The 14,119-nt window shown below is 36.5% G+C and overlaps 1 protein-coding gene across 1 annotated transcript in view; it reads right to left on the bottom strand.

The window, feature by feature from the left end:
- The window catches only part of HEB1 (ARM repeat superfamily protein), a 124,877-nt gene that overhangs the window by 70,854 nt on the left and 39,904 nt on the right, over nt 1-14,119 (bottom strand). Inside the window, exons 2-3 of the mRNA XM_090013410.1 lie at nt 2,109-2,573; nt 860-1,939 (exon numbers count right to left, since the gene is read on the bottom strand). Coding sequence (XP_089869536.1) covers nt 860-1,939; nt 2,109-2,573 — 1,545 coding nt within the window. The remainder of the gene's footprint in view (nt 1-859; nt 1,940-2,108; nt 2,574-14,119) is intronic.

Here is a 14,119-nt window from a genome sequence, read left to right as displayed (position 1 = left end):
TTGATTTTGCATTTGCACATAGAGCATTTTGAAAGTTTCTTTCTCAATCTTTTTCTCGGATTAAGTGACTATCTGTATCAATGTGTTTAGTGTGTTCATAAAGAATGGGATTTTAGCAATGTGTATGGTTGATTCACATTAACCATCATGGGAAGAGACTTTGATTCCCAATTCACTTAGAATCGACATGAGTACTAATACATCAGGTGTGCCAAGTGCCATAACTTTATATTCTGACTTGACACTTAATCTAGATGTAATGCTTTTTTTCTTGACTCTATGATATGTGATTGACTCCAACAACGACACAAAACATGGAAGTCAATCTCCTGTCATTCTATGAGGTAGTGCATCTATCTGTATTGCAATGATGACGATTTTCATACAAGAGACTTTTACATGGATTCTTCTTCAAATACTAAGCACTCTGAACATGGCTGGAATGCGATGATGAGCTAGTGCATGTATATGGCTAAGTTTGACATTGATATAACCTGCTCTAGTATGTAAACTGTTATGCATTTTAGCTTGTAAGGGGCCCAAATATTGTAATCCCCTATTATAATGAAAGTGTACATGATCAACACTTGTACCTTCTTTTCCTCTCTTCTTCATCATATTTTCATTCTTTGCTGCAGGTGCCTAAAGATCAATCCAGGATGTAAAAACATAGAACCTATCTACTGATGTTGATTGCAGTTTGTGCAATATTTTGACAAAAAATTAGAATAGGTATGCATTTTACAAACAGATCATTAACTAATTAGAAACTCATTATCCTACAACAGATCCAGCATCTGGCACCTGAAAGATACATGTTCCTGGCTAGAGGGAAGTGCAAATTAGTCAAGTCACTTACCTTTTCCAAGGATGTCAACGTTGGATCTGAGTCACCATTATGATCCTGGTTATGTTCATTGTCATCTGTTATATTAACATCTTCAAGAGCCATATGCAGAGTGAGAGCCATGTATGCTTCAACATTTGATATCTCCAAGAGCTCAGAATGAAGGCCTCTCTCAATAGCCATTTGAGAAGTAATCTTCAGAGCAGAGTATGCCAAATACAGCAGAGGAGAATCAAGTAAAGCATCCCGGATATCTTTAGAAGAAAGCAGGTCCTTTATCTGCCAAGCTGCACCTGCTGCAATAACAGTAACTTCAGTAAACTGGCTAGATTTTTTCGGCGCTTTCACCTTAACAGAATTCCAACTGAACGGGACTTTTGCAGGTGATTTTGTTTTCTTTCTCTTCATATATGTAGCATACTTTTTGGTCCCTCTTGAGTCAAAATTTGAAAGATTGGTTCCAATAGACAGCTGCAGCTGATCTATCAGAGCCCCAAACATTTCATCAAACAATCCACAAGAAAAAATTAACTGATGAGCAGCCCTTACTTCTGCTTGCTTCTCTGAATTTTCAGATATATCACCAGCCTCCATCACTAGAGAGACACAATGTTTAAGAGCATCAGCTACATCAGCTGGAGAAAAGATGGAGGCAATATTTAGGACAGATGTTCGAGCACATGGAGTGGCTGCAGCCTTAAGAAGATCCTTAAGCTTTCTACCCGAAAACAATTCATTAGAGGCTGTCTTAAAAGATGAATCATTTGATAGACTGATGCAGAGCTTGGAAGCAGAAATAATTAAAACTTGTCTCTCATCGGAACCAGTATCACCTGATGACAGTACTGAAGTAAAAAAGAACCTGACAAGTTCCAGTAGGGACTCCGAACATAATCCTTCTGAGAAGGCGTATTCACAAAACCTTGCCCCTGCAGAAGGGGACCTTTTAACAAGCGATGCACAATGGTCGCATGCCTGTTTCATAGGAACTTGTGAAGGGAAGTAAGATGGAATGAGCAACCTTGTAATCTTTTGAGCAACAAGGGCATGATCATTGGCAAGAGAATTAAATAATGCATCCATACCGACAACCTGGAAAAAGCAATACTTAATAATTAGGAAATAAAATTTACATGGATATTTCTTAGAACAAAATCAACAGTAATTTGTATTAGATGAATGATATATGCCCTTTCACATCCAAACCAACAAGTTTCACGAGGAGATTTAAAAATTGTTCTTTTGCAAAAGAACTGCTCACCTTGCGTAACTTAAGAGATGTGACATCTCTTATAGCCAAGAGGAGATCACATACAGCAACTCTTATGAAAAGAACAGGATCTTGCAACATCTGACCTAATTTTGGAAGCAATACTTTTAAAACTTCATGACTCTGTGGATTGCTGAGCAGGTACAAAATACCGTTCAATAATGAAAGCCTGACATTACTGCATATATCATGTGATATATCATCAAAAAATTTTGTTAACAGCTTTGTAGTTGTTGAAGAAGGAATAATTTCCCAATATAGACAAAGTACACGGCAAGAGCCCTCAACAGCAGAAGCCCTCACATCAGGGCAGTCATCAAAAAGCAACTTCTCCATCAAAAAGAATTGCCTATCAAGTAAATTATCTTTGACTTCTTTAGTAGCATCTGGATCTTCAAGAGGGAATAAATCCACAAGTAAAACAAGTGCATTTTGGCGAACATTTGAGTTTGCAGCCTGAAAATTGAGAACGAAAAATTTTCTTACGTTCTTGCATATTACAAATAAATTTTTTCATTCTAGATGAACCAATTCTAACCAACATAAGGCAAACAAAACTAAGTAAATATTTCCATGAAAATGCAATGGTAACATTTCCAAAAAAATAGTTGTTATCAGTCAGAGCAAAGCAGAAACTAAAATCCTGATAGCTATATGAATGTCTGTGTACATCTGCATGTGTACTGTATAGCCATCTACCAGTACATTGTTAACAATTCAATCTAATTGCATGCTTATAGAAGGATATCAATAGCATTGTTTATCATTCCCATGTTCTACAAAAATAAAACAGTTCCAATACAAGAAAAATACTCATCTAAATTATTTCCTATATTTGGCAGAAGTAAGAAAAGAAAATGAACAAATGAAGCAGACAATCATCCTCTTCCACAACTATAGGTACCCAGTGAAACAAAATATATTCTGCAGCACTGAACTCTTGCCTCTTTAGCAATTAGCAGTATATGGATCAATAGCAAATGAAGAGAATATGCTTCACTGAAATAGCAAATCTGCCATCACATGCCCTGAATGGGAACCCAAACCAACATATACTTCAATAACTGATTATTTTAGTTGCCACCAGCCAATTGCAAAGCTGCAAATGTGACCATGAATTCGGGAAGAATGCCAAAACCAATCCACGAAATCAACTTACCTACCTGCCTAAAGAACATCACAAATCTTTGCAAATAAATTTGTGACTGCTTATTTTATCAAGAGTAATTCTTCCTTACTGCAAGCAAATTGTGGAGCCATTGCATGCAGGCGCAACACACACATGAACATGTGTGTGTAGGCACACATTCATGGATGCAAAGACACTATTAGGCACAGACTAAAGGGATTATATTAAAGACCAACATGTACTATTACATACCCAACGAAAAGCAAATTAGGTTTCATGAGTGTACAGTTCAGTAATCATAAACTACATAATAGTGAACAAGATATTACGGCATCAAAAAATTATATAATCACCGTCTTCAAAAAAATTTCAAAAAAAATCGCAATTTCCTTTATGTGTGATAAATAAAAAAATAATAATTTGAACTAAGTGTTATGCTATAGGGTATGGAGAACTTAGAAAAAAAATTAAATGTATAAAATACACTCACACGCCCAAGGGTCCTATCGACCCTGGTAAAATTCTCTGTTTCAAAAAATTATTTCTGAGAAATTTGAGATTTTCTAGAAAAGAAAATTATATAATAAATAATTAATATATATATATATCCAAAAAATTTAGTAGAGACAATTACCTATATTTGAATCTAATTTAAGTTGCATATAGTGTCATTTCACTTAAACGAAAAATCTAGTCTTGAAAGAATTGAATTCCAAATTACCAATTTAATTAATTAGAAATTTATTCAAGTGGAATAAAAATTGTAACTAAACTAAATTTTATAAATGTGTAGGAGTCCATAGGTGGGCCATCACATCCTATGTGGCACTCCATTTCAACTTTAAAATGTTAAAATAAAAATACCCTTAAAATCAAGTTATTTTGAAAATTACCAAAAACCAAAACAAGTTTTGAAAAGTCAAAACTTACCTTTTTAAAAACATAGCCTCCTAAGAAGAGACCCCCTCCTAGATGGTTCTAGGATGGGGATGGCTGGAATAAAAGTAAAAATAGGAAAGACAATGGAAAAAGGAAAGAAAAAAAATTAAAATAAAAATATACTAGTCAAACTTGCTTGCCAAGCAAGCAAGTTTGAAAATTCAAACATGGAAAAGGGTCCAACCCCATGGGGGTCGACCCGCCCATGTGGCCCCACATTAGACATAACATATATACCCTAACCTAAAATAAGGAAAAGATTTATAAAAATAAATAAAAAAGGGAAAAGAAAGGTAGAAAATTTTAAGAAAAAGAAAAATGACCCTTGATTGAGATCAAGGGCTAAGATTAACTCAGCCCTTGACCTCAAACCCTAACCTCTATATAAACATGGGAGGGGCTCACGCCCCCCCACCCCCATTTGCTTCTTTGAGATTTTCCCTATTGCTCTCTCTCTTTTCCCCCTTTTCTCCTTTGATTCTCCTCTCTTCCTCCCTGCCTGTGTCACATGGGTGTGGGTGTGAGGGTGCGGCACTTTCAAAAAACTTGGGTGCGGGGGTGCGGCAAATATATATATATATATATATATATATATATATATATATATATATATATATATATATAATTTGTGCAGAGGAGGGGTCGAGCTGATGAGTTGTGGAGCCTGATTTAGAGTTTTTGCCTTTGCAGAAAGGGGGGTCCCCCCGGCGTGGGTCCTGGGTGCGGTCAACGCACCCAGGGTCGGGTTGATCGCACTGGGTGCCGCACCCGCATCACGTCGACGCGGGTGCGGCACCCAGTTTGCCGAGTCCCTGTGACATAGCTCCCTACGTATCCCTTGTGCTTCCCTTCTTGGCCCAACAAGGAAGACACTCACTTGAATTGCTGGAGCGTAAGGAGTTCGTTGGCACGGTCACCGTAAGTGTTGGACGGTTGATTCGTGTCCGAAGTTCAATTTCGCAAGCGTAGAAGACGATTTTGCAAAAGAGGTAGAGGGATTTATTCTCTACACGCAAACTGAAACTCGTAGGCACGAGTTCTTCCAAATTTTTCATAAGGACAGACCCTATACTACACCCCTTATACATGGGGTTTGTCGAAAATTTAAGAGAGAGGGTTTTGGGAAGAAACCCCTCTAAAAATTGTTTCTTGTAAAAATCAATTTTTGAAACCGATTCAAACTATCATTAAAAGGGGGATTCATGTAAGAATTTATGTTGGACTTAATAAAATGGGGTTAATTTCTATTTCCCCTAGAAGAAATAGATTCACCCCTCTACTGGACGAATTTCCGAATTAAAAGAAAACTACGTATGCATGCTACTGATTTTGTTAGAAATAAAATCTGTAATTTTTTAAAAATACATGTAATATCCAATTGTTTTTTTTGTAAATTTTACTTAGAAATTGTAGTCAATATTCATGTGAATCTAGTGTAGTGACTAGCATGATTTTCCTTATTTTTGTCATAGAAAGATATGTGTTTTTGTATCTTGTTGCAAAAATTATCGAAACTATTTCCGAGAAAATAGGGTTCGGAGAGACGGGTCTGTTTTCCGACCTAACAGCTGTGAAAACGAGATTTATCCATGGTAGATTAGTTTAAAGTATGGTAATTTTGATTTTATAATTTTTCTTAACATGTTCTTGTGAAAATATTTTGAAAATACGAATTCGAGTGGCCTGTTTTGGCTCACCCGAATGCATATTTCCCGTAAATACATATTTCTAGCATGACACCCAACCAGTAAATTGTTCGTATCTCCGTCGTTCGGAGAAGTTTTTATAAACGGTTTGTTGCGTTAGAAAGCTAACAAAATTTCATAGCTTTTGTGAAATTTTGGGCTATGTTCATGGATTGAGCACTGAACTGTGACAGTCGAAACAGAAAAGTACAGGTATGCACTAAATCGTTCGTATCTCCTTCGTCCGAAAGAATTTTTACAAATGGTTTGTGGCATCAGAAAGTTGACAAAATTCTCTGCAAACTATAAAAATCTCAGCTCTGTCCGACGACTGTAAAATTTTGTGTAACCTTTGTAACAATCGGACAGAACTGAGTTTTTACAAGTTTGAAACCGGTTTAAGTCTCGATTATCAAATGCTTGTGAATTCTATGCCTCTTCATGTGTGCCCATGCGAATAAATGTTATATTGTTGATGGACTGTTAAAACTAGATTTTCTGCAGGGAATTAAGTGGCCAATTATAAGGCACGAACTGATTAGTGTGTGAATGCACAAGTGTGCCTTCGTGGCCTCTCGCTCATGATTGGACTGAAGTGTCCATCTTGCGAATTCAATACGAATGTTAAAGGACTGCACATGCTGTAATTTGTTTTCATTTGACTGCCATATACATGATGATGATGACGTGATTGAGTGGATGCATCTAGTGTAACAGAAAATTAACTTCTTTAATTGTTTTTACATGTTTAAAATTGAAAAGAAAGAAACATGTTCAATGAGACTGAACTCAATGTTTCAAATATGCATCTACAGGCCCCGAAGTAACTGAATCCCTTAAGGGAGATTGTTATGTGAATGTTGCATGCAAAACAAATAATTTAAAAGTTTAAACATGTAAATTAAATGATCGATACTTATTAAGAGAAGGTAAGTAGTACTAGTCTAGTTTCGTAGATATTGAATTGAGCACGAAAGGTTGCTCCTCCCCGGCCACGAAGATAGGGGAACCCACCACATTAGACTGCAGCGTGAAGATACAAAATCTCATGAATAAAGTCTTATATATCAAGATGGTAGTGTGGGAACTTCTCTAGCTTTTGGCGTTCCTCACCCGACACTGGTGAATGGTGTCTGAACAGGCCAAAGCCACCCTTTGATTGAAAACACTGCCTGCACCATAGCCCTGACCCAGGACTACTGCCTATGTTTGTACCCACAGGGATAAAAATTGTAACTTAATTTGATTGTACATTAGATAGGCATGGCATCCATCATATAAGAAAAAAATTTAATTAAGGATAATAATTGGCTCATGCATAAAGTCGACTTTTGCAATGGTAAGTGCATGCAGTTTTAACTGTTCATGTATTTTAATTATTCATATTTAAGTAAATGATTGAATGAAAGTAGTTTCGTGAATGCCTGCTTGAATGACTTGTTAGATATGCATACATGTAACTTTTAATGTAATGAATTTTATTTGAATATATGAAAGATCGAAATGATTCTTGCTTAATTGTTCTAATTTATAAGTTTTGAATAGCTCTACTTACTGAGACATTGTTTGTCTGACCCTATTGATTTTTAAATGTTTTCAGGTAGCGAGTGAAATCACATGCAATGGCGAGAGGTTGCGATGAGGACCGAGCCAAGCCTTTCCCAACCTTCGAGTGTTTTTTAACTGCGAGCATTTTGTCATGCTCAAGACTTTGATTCATATTTAAATTTTCAAATAGATTATTATTATTATTAAATTTGGAGATGTAATGGACATTTATTTGATTTATGAATGTTTAATTCTCTAAATTAAATGCATGTATGAAAATGGATGTGATCGAGAAGTAACGCGCCAAGTTTTCGCCCTGTTTGAATTTTCGATGCAATTTTATAAAAGTATTTCAAAAAAATCACGATTTTCAGGATACAAAATTTAAGGTGTTACATGTTGGTATCAAAGCAAAAGGGAAAGACGGACTCAAAACTTGTCCAACTAACTGACATCATTGTGAGTATGTTTCATTTTTCATTGTTTTAGGCGTTGTTATGAAATATATGTTCTTAATTGCTTACATTGTATAAATTGTACAAAATCAGAACGTAGATGCCTAGTAGGTACATCAGAACAAATATTGTATTTATGCAAAATTTAGAAGTTTAATTCGAATTAATTTTATCGTAGATGGCCACACGACAGCCCTCTGGATGGACTGCTCAGAGGGACTTCCTCTTGGAAGCCCTCGCCACGCTTATTGTCACTTGTCAGAACCTCACCAATAACGGAGGTAATGGCAATGGGAACAGCCATCAGCTTGATAGCAATGCGGTGCCGACTGTTGTGAACCATGGAGCTATGAAAGTATCTTCAATAAGATACTATGATCAAGACCGTAATATTCATGATGATAAAAGCATGTGCACTCATGCACAATAAGAACTCCTAGAACACTTGTGCACAAAAGCACAACCCACTAAATCTCACAAATGCTCAAATGCATAAAAGAATAGGAAAACTGTATTAATCAACTGGGCTTTAGCCCAAAGCCATGAAGAATTACAAGGGGAGAACCCCTATTTATAAAACCCAAAAAGAAGCCTTGGAGGGGCTCCACTCATAGACGATGGGCCCCTCCAACGGTCACATTTGTGACCGTTGAAAGTGCCCCAACGTCTATTTGAGTGGGGCCCCCAAGGTATCTTTTGGGAAAATACAAAAAGAAAAAAAAAAGAAAAAGCAAATTACAATCACATTCAAGAAAATGAATGTGCGTAAAAGTGTGAAAATGACTAAACTACCCTATGAGTAAAATAAGGAAATATATATATATATATATAAGTGGATAGATACATCTACATATATATCATATATGTATATGTATCATCCTTTATATATATAAAATATATACGATTAAAAGATTTTGGTACATAATTTAACACCCCCCCTCAAACTTAGGGTAAGATGACCGAAAGTTTGCCAAGGAGGAAATTGTACCGCGGAGCAGCTTTGGTGAAGAAATCTGCCAACTGATATTCTGAAGTTACATATAGAAGATCTATAACTCCTTTCATATACGCTTCCCGAACATAGTGACAGTTCATCTCAATGTGTTTAGTCCGCTCATGAAAAGTATGATTTTTGGTAATATATATTGCACTCTTGTTATCACAGCATAACTTGGTGGGTCCTTCTATTGTGATCACCATGTCTTCAAATAGCTGATGAAGACATACAATTTTCATTGTAGTTGTCGTCATGGCACGATATTCAGCTTCGATCGAGGATAGAGACACTTTTTATTGCTTCTTACATCTCCATGAGATCAGCGAGTCTCCTAAAAACACAAAAACCATTAGTGGAGTGACGGTTATTTGGGTCACCTCCCAAATCAGAGTCAGTATAAGCAATTAATTTTAATTCAGAAGAAGAAGATAAGAACACTCCCTTGTTTAGAGTACCCTTTTATGTATCTTACGACCCGCAAGATGGCACTCATGTTGACTGATGTCGGTGCATGTTGAAACTGACTTACAGAATGAATTGCATGAGAGATATCTAGTCTAGTAATACTCAGATACATTAATGATGCCACAAGTTGTTTGTAGGGCGTGGGATCGAGAGAGGAATACCATCATCAATCTTCATTTTGGCTCCTACTGTAGCAGGAGTTTCACAAACCTTATCATCTGTAATACCTGACGTGTCAATAATTTCAGAGGCAAGCTTAGTTTGAGATAAAAAATACCCTCTATGAAAGTATGTTACTTCAATACCCAAAAAATAAGTTAGAAATCCCAAATCAGACATTTCAAATCTATCCTTCAAAATTGTTTTTATGCTCTAAACTCTCTTAGAATCACTTCCGGTTATAAGCATATCATACACATATAAAAGCAGAATGACAACCCATGCATTGGTTTTTCTAACAAATAAAGCAGTGTTAGTGAAACAGGATGAAAAAACATTTTCTAACATTACAGAGTTAAACCTATCATACCAAGCCTAAGCACTTTCCCTTTGGGAGTCTCCATTCCTGGTGGAGCATCCATATATACCTCTTCATTTAGATCATCATTTAGGAAGGCGTTTTTAACATCCATTTGATAGATGTTCCATTTATTGATTGAGGCAACGGTGATGAGACATCGAACAGTGACCATTCGGGCCACAGAGGAAAAAGTTTCTTCATAGTCAATCACGTATTCTTGACTATAACCCTTTGCTACTAATCGAGCCATATATCTCTCAAGAGATCCATCGCTCTTAGTTTTTACCTTAAATACACATCTACGTCCTATTGGTTTCTTAACCTTAGGGAGATCTTGGAACTCCCAAGTCTTTGCCCTGTTGAGAGTTGAAAGCTCACATTTCATTGCTTTCAGCCATTCATCATTCTTTTTGGCTTCTTCGAAGTTTCTGGGTTCTATATAGGAATGAATGGCGCTAAGGCAAGCTCTATGTTTAGGAGTAAAGGAGTCATATGAAATGAACCTAGAAGGCATCTTTCTACTTCTCTGAGTCCTTCGTAGGTTTTCATCATTTGTTATGTTGGAACTACTTGGTTCACCATATTTTTCAATTGCACTCCTAAAATTGTTTTTCTCTATGGGTATATGTTATAGGATCTCTCAATGCTCCTTCATTACTATGTTGGTGTTAAAATGTAAACCCAAAGATCCCATTGTATATATATATATACTTTTATCATAATGCCTGAAAAGGGTATTTCTATAATTTCCAATTTTACACATATTCCACTTGGAATATGCTTGTATTTCATTTTTTATTTTTATTTTTTGATTTCATTTTTATTTTTTTTATGTCATTGTCATCACCTTAGGGGGCTCCCAATAGAGTCGTTGGGGGCTCCCATCGACTCCTTTGGGAGCCCCAAGGTGGCCCCTTTAGCACTTGTATAAATAGGGGTGTTTCCCCATTGTATTTCCTAAGCTTGAAAGTATCAAGCATTACCCTCTTTCAATAGATACATGCCTTTGTGCATGTTTGCTTATTTTTATGCTTTTGTGTGTATTTGTTCAAGCGTTGTGTGAGTACATTTGTGCACATCTTTTCCAAAGTATTTGTGCTTGTATGTGTATTGTCTCTTTGTAGACATTTTCACAGTTGGGAGATAGGAAGATGGGAAGAACCATCTTCTTTATCACTGACTTCATTATGAATGAAATCGTCATCACTATCATGATAGTGTGCTAACATTTCAAATAAAAAAGAGTAATCCATGGTTTCTTCAAAGGGTTCACTTCTTTCAAAACCATTAACATTTTTCAGAAAACTCACATTTCTAAAAACATATAGCTTATCATTCTTAACATCATAACAACGAAACCCTTTTTGAGTTTTGAAATATCCAAGAAAGGCACAGGCAATGGCTCGTCAGTAAGAACGAAGCATTTATAGCCGAAAATTCTCAATCGACTATAGTCGGGTTCTTTGGTATATAATTTTTCAAAAGGCGAGATATTGTTCAAGTTTTTAAAAACTAGCCGATTTATCAAATGGACAGATGCTAAAGTCGTTTCAGCCCAAAAACCTTTTGGGATATTTTGAGAAACAAGTAATGTTCGAGTTGTCTCTATTATATGTTTATGCTTCCTTTCGGCTAATCCGTTGTGTTGAGGGGTTTTCGAACAAGATCTTTGGTGAAGAATAACATGACTTTCAAGATAATTCTTGAATTCACTTGAAAGATATTCTCCACCACAGTCAGTTCTAAAAAAATTTAGATTCTCATTAAATTGATTTTTAATCATCATATGAAAGGTTTTAAAAATCGAGAAAATTTCATATTTGTGTTTAAGAAAATAAATCCAAGAATATCCCATGTAGTCGTCAACAAAAATGACATAATATGTGAAGCCTCCTTTTGATAGAACGGGTGTCAGTCCCCGTACATCCGAATAGACAATTTCAAAAGGTCTTGTTGTAAACATAAATCTTTGACAAAAAGATAATTTTTTTATTTTTCCAAGTATACAGTCGTTACAAGTGAAATCACTTTTACATGGACTTTTAACAAAAGGTAAATGAAAAATTTTTACAATGTTTGGGTGTCCAAGTCTCTTGTGCCACACATTAATATCCTTTTGTTGGACAATATTACAAAACGGGTTTTTGGGAATTTGAAGGGAATCGACATAGTATAGATCGCCCTTCCTAGAGCCTTCCCCAATCAACCTCCAGAACCGGTGATCTTGTATCCAACATTTGTTAGATGAAAACTTTATATCACACTCATGATCCAAGAGTTGAGAAACGAAAAGCAAATTTAAGTTTAATTTGGGTATAAATCTAATTTTTGGAATAAGGAACCCATATTTTTCAAAATTTCTTATTCCTTTTACATCAAGAGATGTTTCATTCACTGTTGAAACAAAGGAACGAGAGGAATTTTTTGAATATTCGAAAAAAGAATTAAAACTTGGGGTCATGTAAAAACAAGCAACCGAATCTAAAAGCCAAGAGGTCTTACCGGGAGAAGAGGAGTTTGACATGGCGACTCCGAAAATAGCCCCTTTTAGAAGAGGTTGAAGTGCATCCACGATTTGTTGCAATGAGAGATCTCCATTTGAAGATGAGCACTCTTCCTTTTTTGAGGTTGCGATGTAGTAGCCATGGCAAGTAACTTTTTTCACTTTGGGCAAATAGGCTTAATGTGTTCCGGTTTCTTACAAAAGTGGCATAAAAGCTTGCTATAATCCCTCTTCCCTCCTTGACCATTTGAGTTTTGATTCTTGAAGTGAGGAGGCTTGTAGGTCCTTAAGTTACTCCCCGGTCTTGAGACGGCATTAACACCTTCATTTTCTTCATTATTGGAAGGTGTAGCTAGAACACTTTGGTTGTTTTTGCCTATACACATACGAGTTTTTTCCCCACTTAGCTTAGTAATTACATCTTCAAGAGAGGGGGAAGTGAAGGTGGATAAAAGAGAAGACCGGATTTGTTCGAATTCGGGCCTAAGCCCATTCAAAAAATTGAAAAATCTATCTTCTTCCAATTGTTTATGACGAAGTTCTATGGCTTCTCCACTCCACTTGGGTTCGAGCATAGCAAGCTCATCCCAAATAGAATAGAGTTTGGCAAAATACTCCCTTATTGTCATCTCCCCTTGATGAAGAGTAAGAGCCCTCTTTTGGAGGTAATACTTATGGGACAAGTCCCTAGAGGTGTACATCTTCTCAAGGTGCTCTCACGCTTGAAAAACCTTCTTAAACTTGATAATATTGGCGTTAATTTTTGTTTCTACGGATGAGAAAATCCATGAGAAGATTTTGAAATTCCTCATCTGCCATTCTTGATGCTTTGTGTGTAGTCTTCAAGAGCCTTAACTCTTTCTTCGCCTTCAAGGATTTTTATTTCTCCTTTCTCCATCAAAGTTATCTTTGGCTCTGGTTCGAGAATCGAGCCTTAGACATAGCCCCAAAGTCATTTTCTTTTAATATGAGCCTCCACATTTCCGACCCAAACGTGATAGTTGGACCCATTAAGTTTGAAGCCAAGAGAGAAATGGGAGTCTTTTACATCCATAAGAGAGAAGAGATAATGAAAAAGAATATCTACCACAAAGGATTTTTAAATCTTTCTTGATAGAAGAATCTTCCAAAATATTGGATGAACAAGAGGATCCACTCCAATCTCCAAAAAATTGAGAGCACGCTTTTTGATGCACCGAAAAAAGGGAGAATCCACGTGATCTTTCTTTCTCGAACCTTGCTTTGATATCATGTGAAAGTATCTTCAATAAGATACCATGATCAAGACCTTAATATTCTTGATGATAAAAACCAGAGTTACCGGAAGCGCCCCTATAGTAGGGGAAGCGCGCTTCCCCGATACGCGCTTCGGAAGTGCGAAACGTCGCGCTTCCGAAACGCGTGGGGAAGCGTCCCTTTTTTTGGGAAGAGTGCTTTCCTTTTATGGAAGTGTGTTTCCCTTTTATGGAAGTGTGTTTCCCTTTTATGGGAAACACGCTTCCCATTTATGGGAAGCTCGCTTCCCTCTTTTTTCCATTTTATTTTATCTTTTTTTTCTTTTTTAGCTTCCCCTCGATTCCTAGGTCGCTTCTGAGACGGTTCGTGACTCGCTTCTAGGTAGTCCCACGCTTCCCGCTTCTTAAATTTTTAAAAGTGCCTCGCTTCCCGCTCCTGCTTCCTCGACTGGCAACCATGATAAAAACGCATGCACTCATGCACAATAAGAACTTTTAGAATACTTGTGCACAAAAGCACAACCCA

Source organism: Nuphar pumila, chromosome 1, assembly GCF_984573655.1.
Source record: "Nuphar pumila chromosome 1, dmNupPumi1.hap1.1, whole genome shotgun sequence".
In the NCBI taxonomy this organism is placed as follows: Eukaryota; Viridiplantae; Streptophyta; class Magnoliopsida; order Nymphaeales; family Nymphaeaceae; genus Nuphar; species Nuphar pumila.
Note: the sequence above shows the minus strand (reverse complement) of the source record. Positions and strands in the feature narration are given on the sequence as shown.